The 25,766-nt window shown below is 37.6% G+C and overlaps 5 protein-coding genes across 5 annotated transcripts in view; 3 read left to right on the plus strand and 2 right to left on the minus strand.

Annotated features, from left to right (window-relative positions):
- Positions 1-12,546: 12,546 nt before the first annotated feature.
- On the minus strand, positions 12,547-13,415 carry LOC130629951 (uncharacterized). The gene is made up of 4 exons (XM_057443343.1): positions 13,362-13,415; positions 13,132-13,280; positions 12,895-13,085; positions 12,547-12,803 (listed from the first exon to the last, which is right to left on the minus strand). The coding sequence occupies exons 1-4, from the start codon at positions 13,413-13,415 to the stop codon at positions 12,547-12,549; spliced, it is 651 nt and encodes a 216-aa protein (XP_057299326.1).
- A 146-nt stretch (positions 13,416-13,561) lies between these two features.
- On the minus strand, positions 13,562-14,938 carry LOC130629953 (uncharacterized). The gene is made up of 2 exons (XM_057443345.1): positions 14,723-14,938; positions 13,562-14,587 (listed from the first exon to the last, which is right to left on the minus strand). The coding sequence occupies exons 1-2, from the start codon at positions 14,936-14,938 to the stop codon at positions 13,562-13,564; spliced, it is 1,242 nt and encodes a 413-aa protein (XP_057299328.1).
- An 809-nt stretch (positions 14,939-15,747) lies between these two features.
- LOC130629954 (uncharacterized) lies at positions 15,748-18,667 on the plus strand. Its single transcript, XM_057443346.1, has 4 exons — positions 15,748-15,811; positions 17,315-18,450; positions 18,541-18,548; positions 18,652-18,667. Exons 1-4 carry the CDS (start codon positions 15,748-15,750, stop codon positions 18,665-18,667), a joined length of 1,224 nt encoding a protein of 407 aa, XP_057299329.1.
- A 97-nt stretch (positions 18,668-18,764) lies between these two features.
- On the plus strand, positions 18,765-20,222 carry LOC130630206 (uncharacterized). Its single transcript, XM_057443604.1, has 2 exons — positions 18,765-19,302; positions 19,383-20,222. The coding sequence occupies exons 1-2, from the start codon at positions 19,071-19,073 to the stop codon at positions 19,499-19,501; spliced, it is 351 nt and encodes a 116-aa protein (XP_057299587.1). The 5' UTR covers positions 18,765-19,070; the 3' UTR covers positions 19,502-20,222.
- Positions 20,223-22,014: 1,792 nt separating this feature from the next.
- The window catches only part of LOC130630211 (uncharacterized), a 103,305-nt gene continuing 99,553 nt past the window's right edge, over positions 22,015-25,766 (plus strand). The window contains exon 1 of the mRNA XM_057443613.1: positions 22,015-22,043. The gene's annotated coding sequence lies outside the window, so the exon portion shown is untranslated. The remainder of the gene's footprint in view (positions 22,044-25,766) is intronic.

Below are 25,766 nucleotides of genomic sequence, written 5' to 3' on the forward strand. Positions count from 1 at the left end.
TAGTGTTCTCAATTATGCTGATGACAATTCCCTTTCCGCTTACTTTAACTCGATTACAAACTTATTAAAATGTTAGAAAGTGAATCAAACACAGATTTAGAGTGGCTGAAATATAACAAAATGATAGCTAATCCTGGAAAATTTCAATCCATTATAATCACACGGAACAAAAATAATAATTGTGACATAGATTTAACAATTGGCGATAAAACTATCAAAACAGAAAATAGCGTAAAGTTATTGGGTGTGACTATTCGGCACAATTAAATGCATTAGTTAGGCTAGATACGTTTCTGACTTACAAAGCAAAGGTTGCTCTTGTTCAAAGTTTTGTACTTTCCAACTTTAACTATTGTCCATTAGTGTGGCATTTTTCATCTACTAAATCTTTGTTAAAAGTTGAAAGAATACAAAAAAGGGCTTTGCGTTTTTTATTTGACGACTCTGATAGTACATACAAGGAACTGCTTTTAAAATCAGGAAGGAATTTCATGAGTGTTTACAGGCTTAAAACGCTATGTACAGAAATTTACAAATCTTTGCATAGCCTTAACCCTTCATACATTCATGACATTTTTGATTTCCAACAAAGTGAAAGATCTGTCAGATCACAAAATGTCAATATTGGCAAGGTTCCAAGAAAAAATACCAGAAGTTTCGGAACTAAAAGTTTAACTTCCTTAGGTCCAAATATATGGAATAAATTACCCAATCATATGAAAACAGCAGAATCTTTGAATATTTTTAAGAAAATGATAAAATTTTGGAATGGCCAGCATTGTTCTTGTGATGTCTGTTCACAATAACATAAATATGTTATTTGTTTTTCTTTTGATTTCACTTACTTTATTTTTATAGTATTTATATTTCTGTCTATATGTCGGTTTGGATTAGCACTTTAATTAGAGCTATTGTATTGTTTGTACATATTTTAACCGACAATAAATAAATTAACAACAACAACAACAACAACAACGTAGTACCCTTTGTCAACGCTGTCGACAGGACCCGCAACACGTATTCCGAGGATGAAATTGACATTTTGAAAGATGCCGTGAGTATACCAGGCGTATCGATGCGCTATGTCCTGAACAAATCCCTGCGCTTGAACCCTGAGATAGAGCTGTATGCACCGGGGGACCCCTGCACGCACAAATGTCAAGACAATTGCTTCAAAGCCCGATGTAAGGCCTGCATAGAGGTTAAAGAAGCGTGCGACGAGTGTACCAAGAACGAGGCCTATGAGCTCCTGCAAACGGCATGGTAGGTGGCCCCGTGATCGTCTTTTGCAGGTACCACGAGAGGGATGTGACAGGTATAAGATCTCACATCTATAACGAGCCCAGCAAATGTAAGACCATTCTCAGGTATGATGTCAACATGCTCTACCCGAGTACCTTGCTGCATGACTTCCCATGCGGTAAGGAGAAGCTTGTTAGGGTTGCTGAACCCACAAAGAGATTGGCAGCTCTAGAACAAGGCATTCTAGATGGCTCACTTTTCGGTTTTGGACAAGTTGATATCGAAGTGCCTCAAGAGCTGTACGACAAATTCAACGAAATGTCTCCGCTAATTGTGGTCAAAGAGATACCCGATGAAGCCATTCCAGAGCACATGCGCGAGTACTTGCTCAAGACTGGGCGCAAACGTGTTCCTGGAACGAGGAGGCTCTTAGGCTTGATGAAAGCAGAGAGGATCTTGCTGTACGCACCCGTGCTCAAATGGTACCTAGGGCATGGGCTAAAAGTCACGGCGTGTTACCGGTTCCTCAAGTACTCACGCGGTAAACCAATCGCGTGGTTTCCGGAAGAAATTGCTGATACGAGACGTCAAGCTAATAAAGACCCCGACAAACATATCGCGGGCGACACTGCCAAGTTGAAAGGGAATAGTTTTTATGGAAAAATGATCGAGGACTTGGCAAGGCATGCCAATACTAGCTTCGCGAGAAATGAAAAAGAGGTCAATGCGGCAATGAGGAGCCCCTATCTCGAAGACCTTGAAGAGATTGGAGATGCTTATGAATTAAGAAGGGGTAAGCAAGGGGTTAGCATCGATCGAGCCTATCAGTGTGGAATTGCCGTATACCAATTGGCAAAATTCGCATGCTGGAATTTTATTATGACTTTCTCGACAAGTACGTGGACCGTCGAGACTTTGAATATGTGTATATGGACACGGATAGCGCCTATTTTGCTATCTCGGGGGAAGAGCTGCGAGATATCGTTCGCCTTGAACTCCTCAAGCAGTATGATGCTGATGTGAAAGACTGGCTCGTCACCGACAAACACTCCAGTCGAACGGGAGGTTTGTTTAAACTCGAATTCAATGGTTGCTTTGACGGCCAAGTGTTACTTCGTTGAGGGTAAACAGGGTACGAAGTTCTCATGTAAAGGAATGTCAAAGAGACAGAATGAAGTAACGTTGGATAGGTATATGGGGGTTTTGAAGGGTAGTTTGAAAAACGTAGGCTTCCGGGTGCACAAACAAGGCATGGTCACGTACCAGCAAAACAAGCTGGGACTCTCGGCTTTTTATGACAAAAGAGTTGTACATGAGGATAACGTGCACACCTCTCCACTCATGTGAGAATAGTGGGGGTTTGTCCAATATTTTATGAAGCTATGCTTCATAAAAGTAACAACAAATTGAGGTTAAAAAATGTACACAATGCAAACAACCCAAATTACTGGGGAATTTCAAAATTAAAAACAAAGGCAAAAACAAAGGCCAGTACACAAAAATGTGCATCAAATGCCTCGATAGTAAGAAGGCCTCGAAAGAGCGTGCAAAATGCCAACATAAAAAAGAAAAATGCCCCATATGTGATTTTCCCAGGTATCAGCACAATCTTATTCTAACCAGGATTAGGCATGCTCTAAATAATGATACAGAGATTGCCTCTCAAGAGTATCTGTGGTGCGGTATTTGTACCTTCATTGGTCATATCCAAGCCCAATTCAAAGACGGTATGTGCTAGGGCAACCGAGGGTCCTGGGAATTTGAACACGGGATCCCGATTAAATATAGAGAAAATGGTGAATATCCAAGCGAAGCGGTACAACTCGCTAGACTCCATTACACAAATATGCAGCCGATGTGGATCGCAGATAATCAAACCAAGGGCAATCGACATATCTGCCTAAAGTCGGTCGCGTTGAATAGATTTTTTTCTTCATAACTTTGAGTAACTTCCCATCGATATGAGGACGATATAAAACAGGTTTAAACTCATTTGCCTCATACATTCAAAAATGTTTATCATTTTTTGAATGGTCGAGAGATTTTCTTTAATAAGCAAAAGACCAAACCGGCGATGCGTGGATTTTCACACAGGTAGTACTCAAGGTGATACTGAATAGATATATACGAAGCTCGATATATATTAAAATTGTGGGAGGAGGGCTTAGGTCCTGGCTGAAGGTTAGGGCGTGCACGGGCGAGGGTACGTACTAGCTGGAGGCGGCCGTCTCGTCCCGGTTTCTCCCGCGCTGTGCCATGACGGGAAAAATTGTGCCAAATGCCGGTTAAATTGCACGACATTCTGTAAAGAGTATAAAGAGCAAGTATGCTCCCTTTTAACCCTCTGGGTTAAAAAACCAAAAAAAAAAAAAAAACCAGAGGGTGGTGCGGGTGTTTTGCTTTAAAAAAACATGCCATGCGAAATATGCCTATATATCGCTATACTGTTACCATACATCTTGATATCCACCTTCCTCTATCGCTATAGACTAATAATAAATACAATGTCCGATCTCGCTAAAATATTCGATGTAGTTGATACACCAGCCTCTGACAAACCAGCTGTTGACAAGCGCCAGGCGCTGAAGGATGTCATACGTCTCGGTACGAAGAAGCACCTCTTGCCTAATAAGTGTACCGAAGCCTTCGTTGATAAGGCCTCACCTGAGGCAGTCGATAAGATCTATACGGAGTTCCTCCAACGTGAGATTCAAGAAAAAGGAGAGACTACCGCCAAGGCCCTCTCCTCGCAAGCTATTAGCCTATACGCGAAAGTTGTCGATAATGTTGTTCCGATATATGCTACCGAACGTCTGCGAAGAGATATTGAAGAGGATCTCATCATCAGAGACTCTATGACTGACCTGGGCATTCTCGTATTCTCTACCTTCGGGAAGTTTCTCGCCCCGCTCTTGCTAGTTGCTCACACTCTTAATAATGTGGATATATCGAAGCTGTCCAAGGTGGTTGAAGAGAAGGTTGATGAAGATAAAGAAAACAATGGGAAACAGTCTTTCGAAAATACGATTGAATAATTATGAACTCTATGAAAGAGTAATAAACGAGGCTAGAAAATTATCCAAAATGCCACCCATGGGCTATTCGGACTGGTGCGGCTTAACTGGGGACGAGTACCCGTGCTGAGATGCTGCATCAAGGCAGAATCTACTACCGGTTATTGCTCTACTTGCCTGGAGAATTTTAGATTTAGAAATGGGAAGTACTATGAAGGTTTTGTATATCCGGATGATGACGAGCTATTAGACAGAGTAGCCTCGGGCAAAAAAACCATGGGCGACAATCCCGACGGAATATATAGATGAGGATCTCGAAGATGAAGTGCTCGGGGCATGCTCTGCCACGAGATCATCAAGGATAAAGACCTAAGGCTCTCGGATCTAGCAGACCTAAAGAAAATAGGCGATATGCTCAACATTCAAATCGAGGATAGGGCATTGGTTGACACCATCGACCTTGCTAGCCAGCCAAATGTTATCAAGGGAATCGTCTATGGCTATCCATTCTACACCCTACATCCTTATGATTATACCCGCCTTCATCCGATTGACTCCAACGATGATGATGACCTTGACGATGATTAAAGGGATGTTGCTCGGGTAGGTATTAACGTGAACCACAGGTTCACGTTAACTGCCACAAAAATTACGCTCAAACGTATCGGTTAAGCGGCGTCGTTATAAAAACGGCACCTATCAAGTGGCCATCAGACTCGAGAAATTTACCATTCTTTAGCATGTCCCCAGAAGGTATATAATACGATATAAGGACGTTAAAAATGCTCTGCATAAGAAGGTTAATATTGACCCCCTTTATCCAGACACGGTTTCAAGGCGTCGAAACCACGCCACGGATCACGCTTGTAAGGGGAGGGGCTCTAAACCCCTCCCTTACTGAGAGTCAAAATTGACATGCGTCGGTGCCACCGACACATATCAACTCGGTTCCCCCGCTGCGGGGGAACCAGTGAAATAACCATCTGACTCGTGAAATTCACCACTCTTTAACATGCTCCGGAGGTACTTCAACATCGTCTGGTATTAGCATCAATTCCTCTGCCACAAAGCTTCAATCAGGCCCGTCTTTCAAATAGTACAGGAGACGTGTACCTGTCACAATACGGTCGAGTCTATATGTCTTTTTGCTCCACTAAGCGTCCGTTGCACGTCTTTAGCATCACCGTGCTCTTCTCCGGGTTGCAGCAAGTACAAGTATAGATCGTCGTCGTGGGGAAGGTTTTTCTTCAGGATGGCCTTTGCTTTTCGTAAGCGGGACCTCGTCGAGCTTGATCGCTTTTGAAGGTTTTATACCAATCATCGCGGTCTTGGTGTTGTTCAAACTTTCACGGTAGTATACTAGTGCTTAACCCATGTACTACTTTGTTCATCACTAATGCGTTTATAGCAGCGCCTGCTACGAGGACGCCGATTGTTGCCATGTTTATTCTGTGATGAAGCGGTTGCTTTTAGATTGTTCTCACTCGCCCACATAGGTTGAGTATTGGTGCAGTGTAACCGTCTCGCTACTTCATCAAGCGTTGGAGCATTACCATTTTCTTGATATTGTAGTGAGATTTTCTGGTAAATATGCCACTCTCCATAATTCTCCCATGTCATGCCCTGAAAAACATCACAATAGTGCGGCGCTGTATGGCTATGCTACTGAGCCTGAACACAACGATTAGCCGCCAGCCGATTCATGAGGGGTGGATGATATATGATATATGATGATATATATACGCGTACGAATAGCCTCGTCCTCGGAAATGGATATACTCTCCCACTCTTCCCTTGTCAATGGTCCTCCAAATGCTCTTAATTTAACCCAATGCGGAGCTGCGGGGCCTTTGTAATATTCTCTCATTAACAAAAACGATAATTCAAATCTACAATCATGCCCCCTTTTATCCAGAATGAACACGCAGTAACACCTATTGGAACAGAACCAACCATATGTGTCGTAATAACCACGCTTGGGATCATGTGGGCTATGTTGTATATCACCACACATGTTCTCGTTGATGGAGTACACCGGTTTTGCAATCACTTTTCAGCGCACCCATCATCATCAGGAAAAACGGCAACGTATTTCAACGTCATGATCTATAACTTTTGAGCACCAGTATCACATGAATCCTTTGACTTGTATTTTTTCCATTTCCATTTTTTTTGTTGTTGTTGTGTCTACATTTAGCAGACACAACCCTTGGCCACATCTTAGTGTTCGATCGAGTGGAGGCGCCCGTCCAGAATATTCAGCTGCGCATCTTGAAGCAAGTACACGTAGCAATTGATATCCCTAGTCCATCTGCCTTCTTAGTTATGTGGTGTGTAATGCCATCGTTACCACGTTGGAGAGGTCTGCCAGTACCGTGCAGGTTGTTATCGCGGCTACTGCGGAAGTCAATGAATAACGCGTATCTGGTGGTGAAAAATTGTCCTACTGTCACTTGGTGCTTATCGTGACTACCAAACAGGTTCACGATCTGTTCAATGTGATCGTTCGGTAACATTCCATGTGAATATAGCTGAGAGGGCTTACCCTTCGCAGTGATCAAGACTTTCATTATTTTTGGATTGTAGAACGCCTCATTCATCCCAGTGTAACGTTTCTGCTTCGAAGGGTCTATAAATAGTAGAAGTATACCCTTGAGGCTCTTGGCGGGGGTATCGACTTGCAAGTTGTAGCTGGTATCACTTTTCTTCATCGTTACTATCTTGTTGCGGAATATACGCTCATAGGGCAGGGCCAATCTCGAGTATCGTGACATCATGGCACTCGCGAGTTCTTCATTGGTTACCTGATCGAACATTAGCTCTATGTTTGAGATCTTATATGTAGCATCCGCTGCCTTAGCCGCTGTAGACCCTACGGCTGGTGTACCAGCATCTTTGATAACTTGATCATAAGGCGCGAACCGTATACTAAATTGGAGCCTATCGTGTAGACCTGCCAGATAGAATGGTAATGCGCTTGCCAGCTCGAAAAATTTGCCGTGTGGGATGCAAAAAGTATTCCCGTAGGCCTCAGCTATCAGCTATCAGCTATCGCATACCCCGAGGTGGAGTAGGGGTTCTCGTACTGGGAAAAGCCTCCTTCGTATGGCATAGGTACCTTCATTCTCGCGAGAATACGCCTCATGTGGTAGTACACGTGGAATTTGAAAATGGATTGAACAAAGGGTACGGAACCACTCATGTGCTTGGCAGAGATCCCCAACGCCGTTGTCGCGCAAAATTCACCTGGATGTTCCAATAGTTCAGGGCTTGCCCCTCCCATTTAAACTCACAGGATCGTTCAGCAGGTTAGTGGGAACTTTGATGGGGTACTTGGTGAACTGTGGGAAGGCCACGGAAATGTGCTGAGTCGTAAACACGTAGAGGTCCTGATGCTCCAAGTTAGTTACACCGAGAGGCCGCTCACCTCTGTTGGACTTGTACTTTGCTCTAGGATTATACGAGTAAATGTTCATGTTTCTTTAAAGAAACATGAGGCAACTGTATGTTACAGACATTTCGAACCCCACGATATTCAAACCTCATCTAAGGGAGGACACGAGGATCGCTCTGAAGTCTCTGAGTATCCGGCCTAGGTGTGTGAACCTCTTCACTAAGAGCGAGATCAACATCCATAAGGCGGGGTCTAAGCCGACGGAAATCTCCATCTCAATTGCGCTGGGTTTGTATAGAATCGAGGATCTCGCGACCATAATCAACGACCAAGCGAGAGGGAGGATCAAGCTCTTCGTACTCAGGAACGGGGTATGTAGACTCCGTGTCAACGATGGATACGATGTCATAATCGATCAAGCACTGCAGGACCTTATGGGACGGGTCTTCGATAACAAGGTAAAGTTTACCAAAGGCGACCACAATAGCATCTACAAGACTGACGTTCACCAGCGGCTGAGACTCGTATGCTCCCAGCCGGATCCGGATTATTCTCTTCTAAATGGTAAGAAATCCAATATACTAGCAATACTCCCTATCAAAGAGCTTACTGCTTGGGGAGATATGGTGACATGGAGTTTCGACACTCTCTCTTAAACGTTCAACGGAAAGGCTGGAGTTCATGCTCATCAACTAGTATCAAGACAATAAGAACCCTTTCGTTGGAATTACCATGCACTTGCTCATAGAACAAATGACAGACATTGCTAACCTTTATCCGAGCCTACCTAGTGGTCCTCATGAGGGGGAGACTGATGAAAGTCAAGTGTACAGACTCAAAAAAATAGAGGAGGTGGAACAATATCTACGTAATGAGATTAAAGAGCGGGACAAACTCGCCAAAAAGTTCAAAATGCACGGTACGTGGGTTAGATACATCGATCATGGTCTGCTGGCCGTAAGTGTCATTACTTCGGGTGTTGGGATTGGAAGTATGTTATCCGGAATTGGTGTATCATTGGCCGTAGCCATGGGAGGCATCACCATAGCTGTGGGATTGGGTCAAGCAGGTCTGAAAAATGCTGGTAAGAGGCTAGATATCAAAAGCGAGAAGCACGAGGGTATAAGGTTGCTGGCGGAGACCAAACTCAACTCCGTTATCGACCTTATCAGTAGAGCTGTGGAGAATGGGGTTATTAGTGATTATGAATTTAGCTTAATTATGCAGGAAAAGCAACGCTATGTGCTGCTCAAGGAGCAAATACGTCAGAGAACCAAAAAAACCTTGAGTCGCTTGATGAACGAGAGAGAAAGCAGCTAGTCGAGAAGGGACGCGAGGAGGGTAAACAGGAGTTTATGAAAAAACTTCAATCTGTTCAACATGTAAGCGGTATCTAGATGAGCCGCCGACTTATTCATAATCTAGTGTGTTGTTCAACATACTAGATTAATTGATTGCTGCGCGAATTGAGCAATTCTCCAGTATCTGCGTCTATCAGCAAGCCTCCATCATGTATCACTCGTCTACGCTTCTCCTTAGGGTCTCTCGACCATTGTTTAAGACGCTTATCCAATGCTATCATTGAACATGGTTCGCAGTAGGGTCCATCGGTTTGAGTGGAGGCATCCTTGTATTTAACCTTACGAATCGCCTCGATAAGGGTGGCCTTATTCATGGTTGAAATGTTACGGATACCTAACGCCTTGGCTTCCTTTTTTAATTCGGTAATGAACATGTTGTATATGGTTGGGAACAACCATATAACGCTTTTTTTTGGTCTAATGCATGAATTCATTGTCATCATCCAAATCATCATCCGAATTCAAGTAGAGGGTTGGCTCGAATTCCTCGATTTCATACTTGCATTCTTCCAGTGTAATCTGCATATAATGTTTTGAACCATTCTTGTAAATGCTCGCAAGTTTAAAAATGGCCTGGCACCTGCAGCTTTTCTTTAAAAGGACTTCCTTGGGATTGAAAGCCGTTCTTATCTTGCCTTCCCCTTCTTTCACTTTTGTGGTAATATATTTACCATTTTTAACAGGTTGGTTATCAAAGTCTACTCCTTTCAAGGCTTGTATTTTATCCATGATAGTGTTAAACTTCTCCAGCCATCGGGATTTATCGTAGATGTCGAATGACATGGTAAGTGAGTTTTCTTTATCGTCATTGTAGCGCGAGGCGCCATTGGAATATAGATCCTTGGGTGTTTTGATCGTTAGATTACTGATCTTGCCATCATTTTTATATCCAATAATAACGCGTTCATCCCTGCCTTTGTTGGTATTAATTGGATCGCTTAGCACTATATTCTTAATGTTCACATTTTTGATATGTAATGGAGCCTCCTTGGCATAAAAGTCTTTTGATTTAACAGTATCTGTACCAAATTTAAACATCCTTTTATTTTGGTAATATTGGGGCTCAACTAGAGTCGGGTACACGGACAGTAGCCGCCGTTATATGTGATATACATGTAGTAACAAGGCCAGCACAGCATTTTTCCGTCTATAAGGAGCCTCCGTTGGCATTGCAGGCACCGGTCGTATTCGTCGAGGATCGCTTCACATTCGTCGCATTGTTCGTTCATCGTTTATTTGTCCCTTTGCCTCTACTCACTGCGCATGCGTTGGTTTTTGGTCATGTCAGCAATATTACTAATAGCGTGTGCGCATGCGTATTGGGATTATCGGGCTTCGGTATTTATCGGATTTATTTTCGGATGACGTCGGATTTTCCGGTTTTGGGAGGTAGGGGCTGGGTTGGGGGTGGAAGTGGTGGAAGCGGGGTTTTTGGGGGTAAAGGTATCAAAGGAGCCAATTCCTGGGCATATTCACTCCCTACTACTACTGGTTAAAATAAACAAATTTAATGGAAAATAACTTTTTAAACAAATTTAGTGACTTTAACTGTTTTCGTCAAATATTTTCGGTTGCCAAATTTTTCTTATGTCAATGTACCAAAATTACTATAGCTGTCACAAAATTGTAAAAGTGGACCTTGCCTAAATTTATTCTTGCATTTTACCAAAATTAAGAACACAGTAATACAGTGTAACATGCTATTTTATATATCCCTTCCTAGCTAGTTATGTAATATTTATATACAATAATTTCTAACGAAAAGTCAAAGCCAGTCATTAGATCATTGAAGTGTGTATTTTATTTTCAGTCGATTTCATCTGTGCTCTTTTTTATATAACTAGTTAGCCATACTTTGCAAATAAATCCTTTATTAAATGCCCTTCCACGTTAATCCATGTCAAACTTGCAGATCCATATATAGCTCGCTAGCTATAGCTTACTGTAAAAAAACTTCCTATAAGTCTTTCTATAGCTAGCTGTAATTTTTATTTCTTCTTGCCAAAATGTAAATACAAAGCTCGAAAATAATGTTTAAGCATTTCTTAATATTCAAGATGGCTAGTTAAAAAAACAATAGCCGCTCCCCGCGTTTTTAATCCACCTAGTGGAAAACCAGCTTAATGCTCTCATTGTTAGATTTTTGTAACATGCAATGACATCAGTTTCTAGCTGTTTTATTGTTTTTATGAGGTCGATCGTTTGGCGCTTTACTTCTTCGATATTGACAAAAGTGCTTCGATTTTTTCATCCACTGATTTAGTCTTAACAGCCTTCCTTTTCTCGTTTAAGTCTTTGTGTTTGGATGATGCGTTTAAGCAAACCACACGAAGCCCATCGTCAATATCATAGTTGTGTGTGGAGCTTTCAGTAGCTGCAAGGTAATCACAGAGGCTTGCGCATGCGCGAAAAAATCAGAAAAATCGACAGGCAAAAAAATGCAGACTCTGGTAAAGCAAGTCAAATTATGGTTAAAAACCTTCATACTGTTACTACCTAGCATCGTTTTACTGATACATGTTCAAATCTGAACTACATGCAAGCTATATTTTAATTTCAAGCCCAAAAGATGCCTCTATTTGAAAATAAAATTTGAAATAGACTGGTCCACGGCTTACAGTCTGCCTTATTTTTCCTGTCGATTTGCGTAAAATGTCTGCGGATTATAAACAAAACGCGTCACGACGAAACTCGTTTATATTGAAGGAGCTTCTAAGTTTTTGACTAACAGATCAGAATTATTATTAAAAGCCCTTTCGATTTGTGCCTGTCCATGACTTAGGGCGAACACAAAGATCATGACTTTTCAAAGCGCACCATCTTTCTTGTTACGGTAAAACTATCTTTTAAGAACTTGTCGAAACGGTCATTAACCATACTGTATGATGAAAACTCATCAGCAACATGTTTTTACTTCGGTATCAGCAAATGATTAAAACCGGTCTTTTCAAGTAGTTATAGACATGGGGGTACGAGGCCAGTTTTAGCAATGCTAAAACTTGCCTTACACCCCCATGTCTATGACTACTTGTACACCCTTCAGCTTCGCTCTATGACGTCACATGTAAAACAGTGCTCATACCCTCATATGGTGTTTTGGAGATATTACAATACACGTATGGCCATTTACGTGTAAAGTGCTATTTTTTGCTATTTGGGAGGGTCTGCAAGTGTATGTTTATGGTGTTAACAAGGGGTGGGGATCAAATGTTTTTTAAGCCTGTGTACACCATTGGATGTTTATAATATAGTATACATCGGATGTCTCTCCAATATATGGAATGGAAAAAGTTCAACCGTCTTATGTCTCTAATATATGGTATAGAAACAGTTCATATGTTGTAATGTCCATACGCATAACTATTTTTGCCATCTTCCAGAATATATCTCTTGTTATCAAAACAATTGAGTAATATCGTCTTTATCTCCTAACTTCCCAACATATGATTTTGAGTTCTTGTTTTCGTTTTATGGCATAATTGTTTGTTTTCAAATAATACATTCCTATAGTCTTCATGTTTGATTATATTTTTGATTATGTTCTTTTTAACACCTTTGGCAGCTTCACCACATTTTTTGTCATATAGCCATACATTTTTGATTTCAATCCTACAAATTCAACTATCGGAACATCTGCTGCCTCATCTTTCATTTTACCAAAAATCTTCTTATTCGATGTATTATAGAATTGTGATGTTTCACGGTAATCACTATTGTCAAATTTATCTTTATCATTCCAGAAATCCATATATCCATCATCAGTTGTAATTTCATATGTTAGTGAATCAGTATCTGTGAATAGTAGTTTTGCATTATTTTTGTATTTTTTTGATATAATTGTAGTGGAAATCGTACATTAATGTTTTGGATAAATCAGGAATACACATTCCTACATATGCAGGTCTGTTTAGGGTTAATGTCTCCTTAATTCTATGTACAGCCACAAGGTCCTCGTTGAATATTTTTGATGATTCAAAGGTTGGTTTTGAGGTTAATTTCATTAGTTTGACCTTATTTGTTACAAGTTCTACATTTACACGTTTTCTTATATATTCCATAGTTTTTCCAAATACACTGTTATTCATAAGTTTGAAGAAATTTTTTTCAAATGCATTCTTACAATAGCTTCTTTTGTTCATTGAAATCAATATATCTTTTCAACCAAGGGCTCTGATCAAATTCCCAAAGACGATGTACTTTTTTATTTTTAATCCTAAACCCAAATATAATTGTAGATTTCGATAGTGTAATACGTATTTTCTTTTTTCCCTAATGTTGGTATTAATTTATTTATCATTTACAATATTTACAATATTTATTTACAATATAGTATATCACATAGTGATATACTATATTGTTCTTGGTTTTTTTTACAATAGTCTGATAACATATTTTTGGTAACATTTATTTTCTCTGGAGCTAGTGGATAATCATTATGTAGATTATGTAGTTCCTTTGGATATTTAAAATAAAATTCAAATATTAACCCTTTTTTACTATCTGTTTCATTTAGCTAGATCACATTTTTGTATTTCCTTTTCTTTTAACCATCAAAATTCACCAGTTGGTAGATATTGTGACATTCCATAACCGTATAGACTGTTAGCATCCATTATGTTAGCATACATTAGATACTTTGACGGCATATCCTTATCATAATTGGTAATGTACTTATTATTGGCTTTCCTATATCTGTTGGCAATATATGATACACCTCTTAATCCCTTTTCAATAAATAAAAACATGTCAACATCTGTCATCAATTCAAGTTCTACTTTTGTCATTTTCAGCATTGAATCCCAAGATAATTCTAGAGATGTATAATAATGGCATGGACCCAATTTATAATATTCTAAACATGTACTTCTAAAGTTTTCAAATATATCTGCCAATAGTATAACATCAGATTTTAGATATAGGTCATGGTAATCTCTCATTGTTTTCAATTCAAACTTCTTCCAAACCCTTTTAGCATGTTTGTATTGCTCATCGGTGATATATTCATCAATTAGTAGACTGTAAAAATCTCTTTGATATGGTAATTGTGTCTCATCAAATTTCTCAAATGAATCCATATAATCGTAGAGATATACACCTTTTTTAGTCATTAGTTCAAATTTCTTTTTATCATCAAATTTCTCTTTCGTATATTTAAATGATGTTTTTGGAAGGTTATCTGCTAAACTAGAACTCATAAATTGGAAACTATCAATAAATTTGAACTGACTACCTAACATTAATGCCATATATTTTTCCATATTGTTTGGAATTACGTTGATGTCCATTTCTTTGAGTTCTCCCCATTTATTTTTATACGAATGTTTTTTAACGATTTTACCAATCTGTTGCATAATAAAATGGCTATCATATCCTCTCAAATTATGGAAAACTACGGGTACTTTGTCTGTTAATCTATAACTTAAATTACAATCATTATGTGCTGATCCTCTATATCTACCTGTTACATGGCAATGATCTCTAACTTTAATATCTGTCTCAATATATTTTTGATTACATATGTGGCAACTATCTGCTGTTTTGAAGTTTTCGATGTCGGTTTTTGACATTATCATATCCTGTTTAAAATTTTTATATTTAATGTAATTACAATATTTAGCTTCCTTTTTCATTTCTTCCATAAATTTTTATACTGCATCTGGACCCCTATATATTCTTAGTGGTTTGCTATATTTGTCATCATATCTACATACCACCTTATAACAATATCCACAATCCACATGTTTCTGGTATGTTTCTGTGTATGATTTACTGTTTTTAGGTGCACATCCATGTACTTTCTCAGTGATGGCTTCAGAATCTGCATATATTACAAATGATGCCTCTAATTGTTTATGGTAGTTTTGGAATTTTAATGTGTTCTCACCCTCGTTTGGCTTATTTATGGCTTGTTTACCATTTATCACCATACAAATTTCAATATGATTGTCCAATATTTTTTTAGTAGAGAAACATTATAGACAGTACATACAAAAGTGTTTTCTTTTCCTATGTTTTGTTTTATTGTACATGAAGCTGTTGAAATCATTATGTTTGTGTTCATCCTCTGTTATTAATAGTAGGAACATGCTATTGTCATATTTCTCTTTTGATACATATATTGGATATGGTTGTTTATCCTCATAGCCGAATACATTTACTCTGATATTGTTCTGTTTTTCAATTTTATTATACTGTTTAGTGGTTACAGGAAATTCAATTCTATTTGTTAAAATGCCTGGTATGGCACCATCTAAAACATTCGTTATTCTTATTTTGCATATTGATTAGTCCCTTTGAACTATTTCTTAATTCTTTGGGTAGTTCTATGTAACTTGATCCGTTTAGTGGATCATATAATGTTAAATTCAAAAAATGTGAATTTACTGATTCAATAGTGCATCCAGATCCTTTAGAAATCTATTGATTTAAAAGATTTATTATTTGCTGAGATGATAGATTTATAGCATAACGGATGTCATTTTCATTTGTGACGGTGTATACTCTATTTTTAAAGTATGCAGTTTTAAACACCATATCACTTGCATTACGCGGTCTTACAAATGTTATTTTTAATTCTTACACATATTTGAAACCTTTTAATTTCAATTCTCTATTTAAAATACCAGATATATTATTTCTTGTGGATTCTAATTGTTTTAATGGATCCATATTATCTTTAATTCTAACCTCAAATAATTTAGTTGCCATCTGAAATGCACTATCAAGTTGTATTATGATGGGTGCTGGTATTGGTTTTATGGGTCTGGGGATTGGTGTTGGTTTTATGGGTCTACGTGCTGGTACATGTTTAGTGGGTCTGGGTGCGGGTGTTGGTTTTATTGGTCTGGGGATTGTTGTTGGCTTGTAGGGTTTTATCTTACCCTGCTTCAAAAGTTTTTTATACATTGGACCATCTATCTTGATCCATTTCTTCGTCTCTAGATTTTTAATATATCGAGATTTCTCATCAGTGGTTTTATTACCACGTATTAAATTAATTAACTGAGCCTTGCTTAGTTTTTTGAGATCTCTCTCACTCATCATTATATTAGGCTTGGAAATTATTTGATTCATTATATGATTAGATATTGGTATTTCTTTAAGTGTTTTTTCTTAAATCCCCCATATCCCAACACTTAACATCTCTTTAAGTGTTTTACGTCATTTCAAATAACTGAAATACGATACTTATAATAACAACTATACGCGCTCATTCTTATTCAAACGCCTGTCATATAGTAATCTCTTATAATTTTCTTTTATTATTTTCACGATTCTGTTTTTATTTACCTGGTGCTTATTTGTTTGTACATGTTGAAGCCTCCTATTTGATTTATAATTTATACCACTTTTACAGATTGGACAATACCAGTCACTCATCTCTTATAATAACTAGTCGAAAAGAACTCTTTATTTAGTAATTATATGTATGGAAAAATTTAATTTATTACACAGAATGAAGAGAATACAAATATAATGAACTAGTCGATAAGGCCCGTGGAGAAATCCACTTAGTCAGAAGGACAATGGAAAATAGGTTGTTTTAGATGTTTTGATGAAGACAGCAACCCATCCACAAAAAAATAAATTAGAACCTTCTTTCCACGTTGCCTCTATTGTATAGAGCTTAAAACGCTGGTCAAGAAAATGTATATGATCATGTACTTTTGATGAACGGTTAATAAGATATAAGACTTGGAAAATTGTGCTGACGTCAGCAAAGTCCCTAATAAAAGTACTAAAAAAATATTTTTTAGGAAATTTGTATACCTGTTGTCTTCATTCTATAGATCTTGAAACGCTGATCAAGAAAATGTATAGGATCATGTACTTTTGACAAACGGTTGCAGAGATATTGGGGTTTCAAGGTTTTTTGATGACTTCATTAACCCGTTAATTCTGAAACGGATTCAGGGACCCAGGTCTGGAAAACTTACCCAAATTGGTCCCAGGTGGTCTTTAGTTACCTACGCGGTAAAGAATCATTGACGATTTTTTTGTGGAGGGGTTTCTGACGTCATCAAAATTCAAATAAGGCTTCTTTTTCATTTTTATACTGCCTCAGTGGATTTTTCCACGGGCCTTATCGACTAGCCTCTATAAAAATAGCCATTTTAGTTTTTAAAGGTTACCTCCCGAGCAAAAACAAGTTGCCTTAAAATGATCCATAATAACACGTTATTTGACAAAAAAACAATATTAGGACCAACAATGAGTATGTTTATTATTTTTTATTGACAATATATTTCGGATTTTTTTAATTTTTTTTGTTGAGGAATTGATATTGCACTCCTTTACAACAGATAACCACAATCAAGTTTCAAAATGGTTATCGCTTGATGAAGCCATAAATGATTGCACCGAGCTTTTATTTTCTGGTAAATACGAACAGCCTCCTGTAGATAAAGAAACCTTTAAAACCTTAGTCTCTTTGTGCAGTCGTGACGTAGTTTTATTATCACACGATGGTTATTACAAGCAAATCGATGGCTTAGCTATGGGCAGCCCACCAGCTCCACTTCTCGCTAATGGTTGGCTAAGCAAGTTTGACTCTATCCTCAAAGACGATGCTGTACTGTATTCAAGGTATATGGATGATGTTTTGAGAAAAATAGAACGTAATAGAATTGACGAAAAACTTCTACAAATTAACGACCTGCATCCGTCACTCAAATTTACCATTGAAAAAGAAGGGAAGAATACGTCTATACCTTTTCTGGATATGTTAATTATTCGTTCAAATAACAATTTATCATCGACATGGTACATGAAAGCTACCGATACAGGCCTGACGATGAACTTTCATTCACTGGCGCCACGGAAATATAAACGGTCAGTCGTATCCGGCCTAGTTCATCGAATACATCGAGCGTGTAGCACATGGTCGAATTTTCACCAAAGTCTAGAAAAAGGTAAAACTGTTCTTGAGAAAAATCAATATCCGAAAGCTTTCTATGACCCGATAATTAAAAGTACGATATCTAAGATTATGGAAAATAATGATAACGAGAATCCTGATGAAGAAAACGAGAAAGAAGAGTCTGAAGAGAAGATGATTTTCATTCAATATCGTGGGCGAGTTTCGGAGAAATTTGAAACTTCTATGAGAAAGTTGAATATACCGTGTAAAATTATTTTCACATTGAAAAAGTTGAAAAGTTCTCTGCCTCCATTGAAACCTGTAATTGAAAAATTTTTCAAAAGTTGTTTGGTATACAAAATAGAATGTCCACGATGCAACTCGTGCTATGTCGGACAGACGAGCCGACATTTAATCAAACGACTTAAGGAACATAAAAGAACTGGTCCGGTGGGAAAGCATTTCGACGATTGCAATAATCTTTTAACAATGGAAAATGTATCAATTTTATGTTCATCAACACGGAACGTTTATCATTTAATGACTCTTGAGACGTTAATGATCAATTACATCAAACCGGTTTTAAATACAAAAGACGAATATAGAAGCAGAGCATTGGTAATAAAAATTTAATTACCTTACTCTCTTCTAAACTCGTTTTGTTTTTAGATTTTCTTGTAAATTTGATTTGTTGTAGTGTGAGGTGTAGTTTATGTATGATATGTTGAATAATTTTATACTTGTTTTTAACTGTTTTTAACATTATTTATTTGCTTTTAGACCTGATGATGGATAATGTTTATCCGAAATATATTGTCAATAAAAAATAATAAACATACTCATTGTTGGTCCTAATATTGGTATTTTATCGTGAAGCCACAATGTTTTTATCTTATTCGTGATTTTCACTATATTTACAGATTAAAGGAGTACCATTGGAAAATAAATTGACTTACTGCTGTTTAGCTCCCTCTCCAACCCTCTAGCCACGCGGGCATTATGAAAACGATAAAACTGCTTATATCAGCAATGCTATGTCATCACGAGATAAGCAACTGACCAGAACGTAAATTGTACTAAACATTATGCAGACTTTTTACTTCCCCCTTCCTGCATTACCAAGTGAAATCTAAAAGCATGCAGAAGCAAAAACCTATTTTTAAGAAATTAATAAGTATATCAACACGTGTGTGAATGAGATGGATATGGCTGAAAATACAGTTTTAGGTTTTCAGTTTGAACCAACGAGAGAGAACTCTGTTCAAGTACTACCGTATGACGAGTGGGAAACGGAATCGGGTGAAGTCACTGACAGAACAAAATTAATTGTCTCAGAGTGGTGCAAATGTGGTGTTTGCATCAAAATGACTACTTCTAAGGAATGTAAATGCTGTAAAGAAATGGATATAACCGAGTTATCGGAATTATGCGGTAAATAAATTTAGTTAGTGATTAGTGTCTGAGTCTGACTTTTTTGTGAAATAATATTTCTTATTGTGTTACTATCTCAGATAAACGGTGTATAACGGAGCTCGATCATTTTTTTCCTATCGTCCTAATGAAAGGAAATCTTTGGACGGAATTAGTTGGAATGCACGACAGGGAAAATTCTGGCCTTCCTTCTTCGTGAGACGATGTACCCGCAAAGTAAGCATACTTTCACCTTTGCTTTCTCCTTTGGTTGCAATTCAGTAAATATATTTTATTTTTAAACAAGACATATCGTTTCGCTGTATACCGCCAATTTACATGGTGGGTACATAACCGTCTTGGCAGATCCGTGCGACGTGTAATTCTGGCCTGTGTTGTCAAGCGAATAAGAGAAGAATTTCCTACTCTAGACGGTAGTTACACCGGATACAAAGACGGAGATTACGTAGATGAAATGAATTTCACATGGGTGCACGAAGTTGATAGCGACGGCGAATAGGAATATTTACAAATAAACTACTACATGCTTATTACTTTGCCTAAGTATATAACAAATGTGTACAACATAACTATATTTACATTCGCGAATACTTTAAGGAGCGTTCTATAATTTCATTTCTATCAGGTCGTTCTGTTGGTACTATGAATTCCTTTCTTTTTCTACTTTCCCTCACCATTTTATCCTCTACATCTTTGTCCACAGCTCGATAATATGATGCGATAGCAATATTCCGTAAAAACTCATAAGATTTGTCCTTTTTTACTTTTACTGCGACAAATCTTTTCGAGTAGCGTGGAAAAGAAATTTTATACCGAGGGACGTATTGACCTTGTTTAGTTTTCTTCTTGGCCTAAAAATAAAAAGAGGTATTATTAATTTTTTGCAGAACTAAGCAGAAAAACATAAACAGAAATGAAAGTACACACTTGATCGCGATTTATGTTGTTGTTGTGATCAAGCGCTGCTAACTGCATGCCAGCAAGCATTTTTTCCTGTTCAAAAAAAATACTTTTCGGCAAGTACCGGATTTTCAGAGCGTGAAAAACTTCCAAATATGTCGTAAATAAATGTCGTTCATTTTCTTCATGTCAGACACCAGTTGGGTGTGTGTAGATAGATAGATAGATGTGCATATTTTACATGGCTAGCCTCACAAATATCGAGGGATATACCCTGTCTATTATTTCCAGGAGGGGCCATGGCGTAGATGGAGAGTCCTAGAGTATTTAATGCTCATTTTGAGCTACGCAGACCCAATTGCTCTACTAGACAACTCCCGGCAACATCCAACGGCCCACACAGTGTGCCATCTTCCCAATTTCCCTCACATGGCTTGGGTTAACCCGGGGCTATGGTAACATTCACTCGCCCATGTTGAATCGCCGTCAAGAGGAATCGAACCCCGGTCTCCCGCACAGAGTACGAAAGCTATAACCACTAATCTACGGCGCCACAAACGATTTTTATTTAACATGATAGATAGATAGATAGATGACGGATTTTAACGCCTTGTGCGCCGGACTGTCAGCTTTTAACCAGTGACACTGTTGCATCATCTCTGGTGTGTACGGATCATGCTCGCATCGCGTGTAAAATTTGTTTCCTGTATGTAACATAACAGAAGCGTGTATGTGAGCAGTATTAGCAATGTCACAATCTTATGTGCAATAAACATACCTGGAAATACATGTCTGTTAGTAATGTGAAAGAGAACAGAAAGGAATCGTTCTTTCAATTCTTCTCCGTTACCCCCACAAGTTTGAATGGACCAATACACGTGGTTTACTTTATCTATAACATTAGTTTGGCTGTCGTCGGACATTTCTATAACAAGCAAAAAAGTATTTTTAACTTCCAGTAAACAACCAGAAACAATATGGTGGTTTCGCGAATCATGGCACAAAAGCTATATGGCTAGTATAAAACTACCGTCCCTTCTTCCTTTCCAGTTTAAAACGCGTAGTCGACGGTTTTTCATTTTTTTATCTGTGTATTTCATTGGAATCGAGCCTGGAACTAATTTTCAGGGAATCTTTTTTTTCACACCTAAAATCAGATATATTATGCAAATACAACGAAATTCACTTTTATCTAATTTTGCAATCACGGTTTTACCATCCATTAATTTATTCTTTAAATCAACCGACTGATCGAACATTTTTTGGTACCTTTGCCCTTCGCAGTCGTACAACCCACGCGTTTGCTATTGTATTGTCTTTTGGGATGTTAAAAAAGGTTAAGTGTGGTGTCTTTTTCTTGGAGTTGTCACAACCCCAAACCGAACAATTCATTTTAAGTTTTCGACTCTTTCTTAAAACAATTTCATATGAAAGGAAGATCGGTGCTTTTTTCCTAGATTGCCAGACTGTCTGCTCGTTTGCAGCGGAAAATTATGCTCAGGGGGTAGAAATAAATCTTTTACTCAGTCTGGATTGCAGTCTTTAAATTAAATTTTCTTCACTTTCCGTGTGACAATCTGGTCTGTGCCGAATCTCGTGAAGACGACACAAGATATATCGCATTTGCTTTTTCGTTTCAAAACACTCGGAAATGGCTGACGCGAAGCCCATGTTCATATGAAAGTGTGGTATTTTTTAATTCCTTATATCTTTCAAAAACAACATTTTTAGTAGAAAGGAATGTGTTTTTTCTTTATTAACTATATTTTACCTACATAGTAAGCACAACTTGTTTTTGCTCGGGAGGTAACCTTTAAAGTAATGGTGGGTCAGTGCTGTTTGTAAGTCTGTTTCACCTTTTTGTCTTCTAAAAAGTGAGAGTATAAAAATGCAGTTTGGCTACAACAATATTCTTAAACAAAAAGTGTTATGCTAAGTGCAGTTAGCTAGGAAGCTACATCTTTTATTATTTTTTCCTCAAAACTTTTTGTGCAAATAAAATGACTGACAGATTATTTTAGCTGATCCAGTAATGACAGGCTGTTCCCTGTGTTTTCATTAAAACCGTAGTTGCAATGAAGTTTTTTTTTGGAAAGGGGTATTACACCTATACATATGTTCAACTCTGTTTAACTATTCTAAGCGGTTAGCCCAGTGTTAACAACAGACTTTTGTTTTTGGTAAAGGCTGTTACGCCTATGGCGCCATGTGTACAACTTGTTTACCTGTACTAAGGGGTCAACCCAATGTGACAATTCATTTATAAACTTTCTCAGTAATCATGTCTGTACGGATGTGCAACAATGTTTACCTGGACTAACCGCTCAGCCCTGTTGTGTTTTTTTTTAAACAGAGTCTGTGAGAAAGTTTTTTCCAAAGGTGTATTATTCCTATACGCCTGTGCAACACGGTTTAACTGTAGTAAGCGCTTAGCCCAGTGTCACGATAAATTTTTTAACTTTCACAAAAACTGATTCCGCAAAATAAAATAATATTGACTGATTGTTTTTGCTATGATAGAGTAACAACGGTTTGTAAACTGTGTTTTTATTTCAGCTATCATTGCAGGGAATATTTTTTGAAAAATATGTTATGTCGCAAGACTATAATGGTGTATGTGCTTCACTTAATTTACGACATACTGTATACCTGTACTAAAGCGCTCCACCTGATCATGTGGCACAGTTTATTAAGCGCTCCACAGAGTGTTAAACGTCAGGTCACACCTTGACTTTGGCTTACCCAGGCGTTTCGACACCAGGGTAAGCCAAATGCGAGACGCGCTTAAGTGGTATAAAAAGGATGGGTGGACCCGTGAATTTTTCCACGGGCCATCGACTGTGGCATTATTACTTTTACGTGGGGTATATTTTGATGGTGTGTACCTGGACGCTATGACAGAAAAAAAACCTTTGAAAGGCCGCTTCACTGAAACAAGCATAGTCTTATTGAACAAAAATATTGTTTAAAAGTCTATGCGTACTTTTCTCCTTTTTTTGTTGCTAACAATAGCAATTTTTAAGTATTAAGTATTTTTTTAAGTATTACTATTAAACCAAAACAATCAGAAAACTAATGAATTAAAGATTGTGAAATTGATTTTTGCGAAGCGAAATTGTGGAGCACGTTTGCTACGCAAAGTATACCAAAACAATTAATGAGATTCTCAAAATTTCGATAGAAAAAAAATCATATAAAATCAGCTTAAGGGAGATATGACTGATATTTTTCAAGAAAGGTAGGTTATTTTTTGTCTAATAGAACAAATAAGTTTGCACCAAGCAGCTCTTATAAATGTTAGCTAAAAATGCCAATAAATAGGCTTTGTACCCCCTTACCCCCGTCTTTCGTACAACCCCCATTATTTCCCAATTTTCCGTTTGCCGGAAGCAAGACTGGGAAGTACACTCAAGCAATCAGAAAACGGCTATTGGCTAATTTGAATTATCGTGTATTTTACAGACCTAACACAAATACATAGTTTATACCAAGTCCTGATAATAATTGGCTTAGCTGGCATGCTAGTTCTCTTAATATTTGGTGTGAAGTCACAAATGAGCAATTGGAATTTTGTTCGATAATGGTGGCAACCGTTAATGTAATTATTATTATTGGGAGATTAAGTTTGGACATATATAAAGAGAAAGTAATTTACAAAGAGGTGGCAAGCCACCGCAATGATGAACTCAACCTGGTCTTTGGAAATAAGCTAGAGGTTGTACTCATCTAGAGAAAATGCCTCTAAAAGCACCCTTTTTACAAGGAAATAATTAAAAAAAATATAAAAAAATAAAAAGGACACAACGCATTTGAAAGGATGAACAGAACTTTATCCATATCTAAAAGAGATAAAAAAAATTTAGGGCTTCATCATTTTCTTTACGACCCTATGTTTTTGCATTGTGTTTCATTAGCTTGCAATAATGTGGTATAGCTAAGTTATGATACGTAAAAACTACTCTTTAGGAATGTGAATCCACATAATACACCTTAATCAAATTTTGTGATTTTCGTAACTTTTGTGTTCAGTATGGTAGATTAGTATGCGTGTCAACTGGCCAAAAAAGCCATAAGTATGAGGGCAACCTTGAGCTAATTGTTAAGTACAATTTGTACTTTCCAAATGGTAAACAGTGCCTTCAATTCTGTTGTCTTGGCCACAAAAAGTAGTGATCTATATTTTATGTGGTTAGCCTCATTAATTCCAATAAATTTACCCTGACAATTTTGTTCCAGGAGGGACACATGACGGTTCTAAAGTGCTAAAAAGCTTCCATTTGAGCTACAAAAACCCTTTAAATTTCTGTTCGTTAAGGAACAGCTGTTATGTGGGATTGAACCCATATGAATATGAAGTGAACGCTATACCGACTGAACTACCAATCCCCAAAAGAAGACAACCCTCAAAGTAAACAGAGACGCATGACTTTATTAATTCTATCAAGCATGTATCAAGCATATTGTACTTATTAAATACTTTTTGAGCACTCTGTCCCAAAAAATGATATATATGTGTAGTGTAGAAATTTAGCTCTAAATATCGTCTCTCAAAGGCACTGGATTTTAATGTATTTAAAGACTTATATAATATAATTATATGTAATATAATATACTATATAAAAATGTTTTCTGTTTCTTTTTAGATTGCGTACAATGAGAGCGAGAGATGTTATCTTTCAATACGTGAGATAAAAAGAAGAAAACGAAACCTCATCCCGCGTTGTTATTGTTTTTCTGCCAAAATTTGAAGGTGTTTAATGAATCTTGATGAAGTTAATAAATTGTTTTCGTTTCTGTAGATTGTTTGTTGTTGTTTATTGTTTCCCGTGAGTTTACAAAATTCATTGCAGCAGATTCATTGGCTTTAAGAAATCTAGTGCCGTTATTTTTACGTGAAAAAAACCCCACATGCTGCTTCGTTCGCCTTCTTATATCCGAAAGTCTCTATTATTATCTGCGTTCCGAGTATTTTTTTCCGGTTGAAAGAGTGTACCTTACGACGCGCATCCCCTTAATTTGTGACATTTTCGCACACTACGGATTGTACAACTCGATGTATTGCATTTCTTTCAAAATAAGGGTTTAACATTATAAAAGTATAACTTTGCATGGATTTTTGGCACTAAGAGCTTCATCAATGTTGGATTTACGTCGGCCACCACTGCCAATATTGTGATTATTATCAATATTTAATTTCATAATTCTGTGAAAAAGAGGTTTTACGAAATTTCTTAGTTATCGTTTTTGTTTAGTTTCGCGCGATCTAAATTTCTCGTACCTTCTGAAAAGAAATATTCCGCATATATATTGTATTTTTGCCAAAAAATCACTACTTTTGCACAACGACTTGTTGTTGTTCCGCGGTGAGTTTTTTTCTTGCAACCCCGTCCCCAGGGTTTTCTACGTCTATGATATTTAGTTTTGGTGTGTTTCCCAGATATCAGCTGCAGTAAGATGTTAGCACCTCGCCGAATTATATCAAAGAGAAACACTATGTAATTTTGATAATAATTATATGCAAAAAGTTCTACGTATCACGTCTACTAACTGAAGTAGGGATACAT

Source organism: Hydractinia symbiolongicarpus, chromosome 2, assembly GCF_029227915.1.
Source record: "Hydractinia symbiolongicarpus strain clone_291-10 chromosome 2, HSymV2.1, whole genome shotgun sequence".
NCBI classification, from domain to species: domain Eukaryota; kingdom Metazoa; phylum Cnidaria; class Hydrozoa; order Anthoathecata; family Hydractiniidae; genus Hydractinia; species Hydractinia symbiolongicarpus.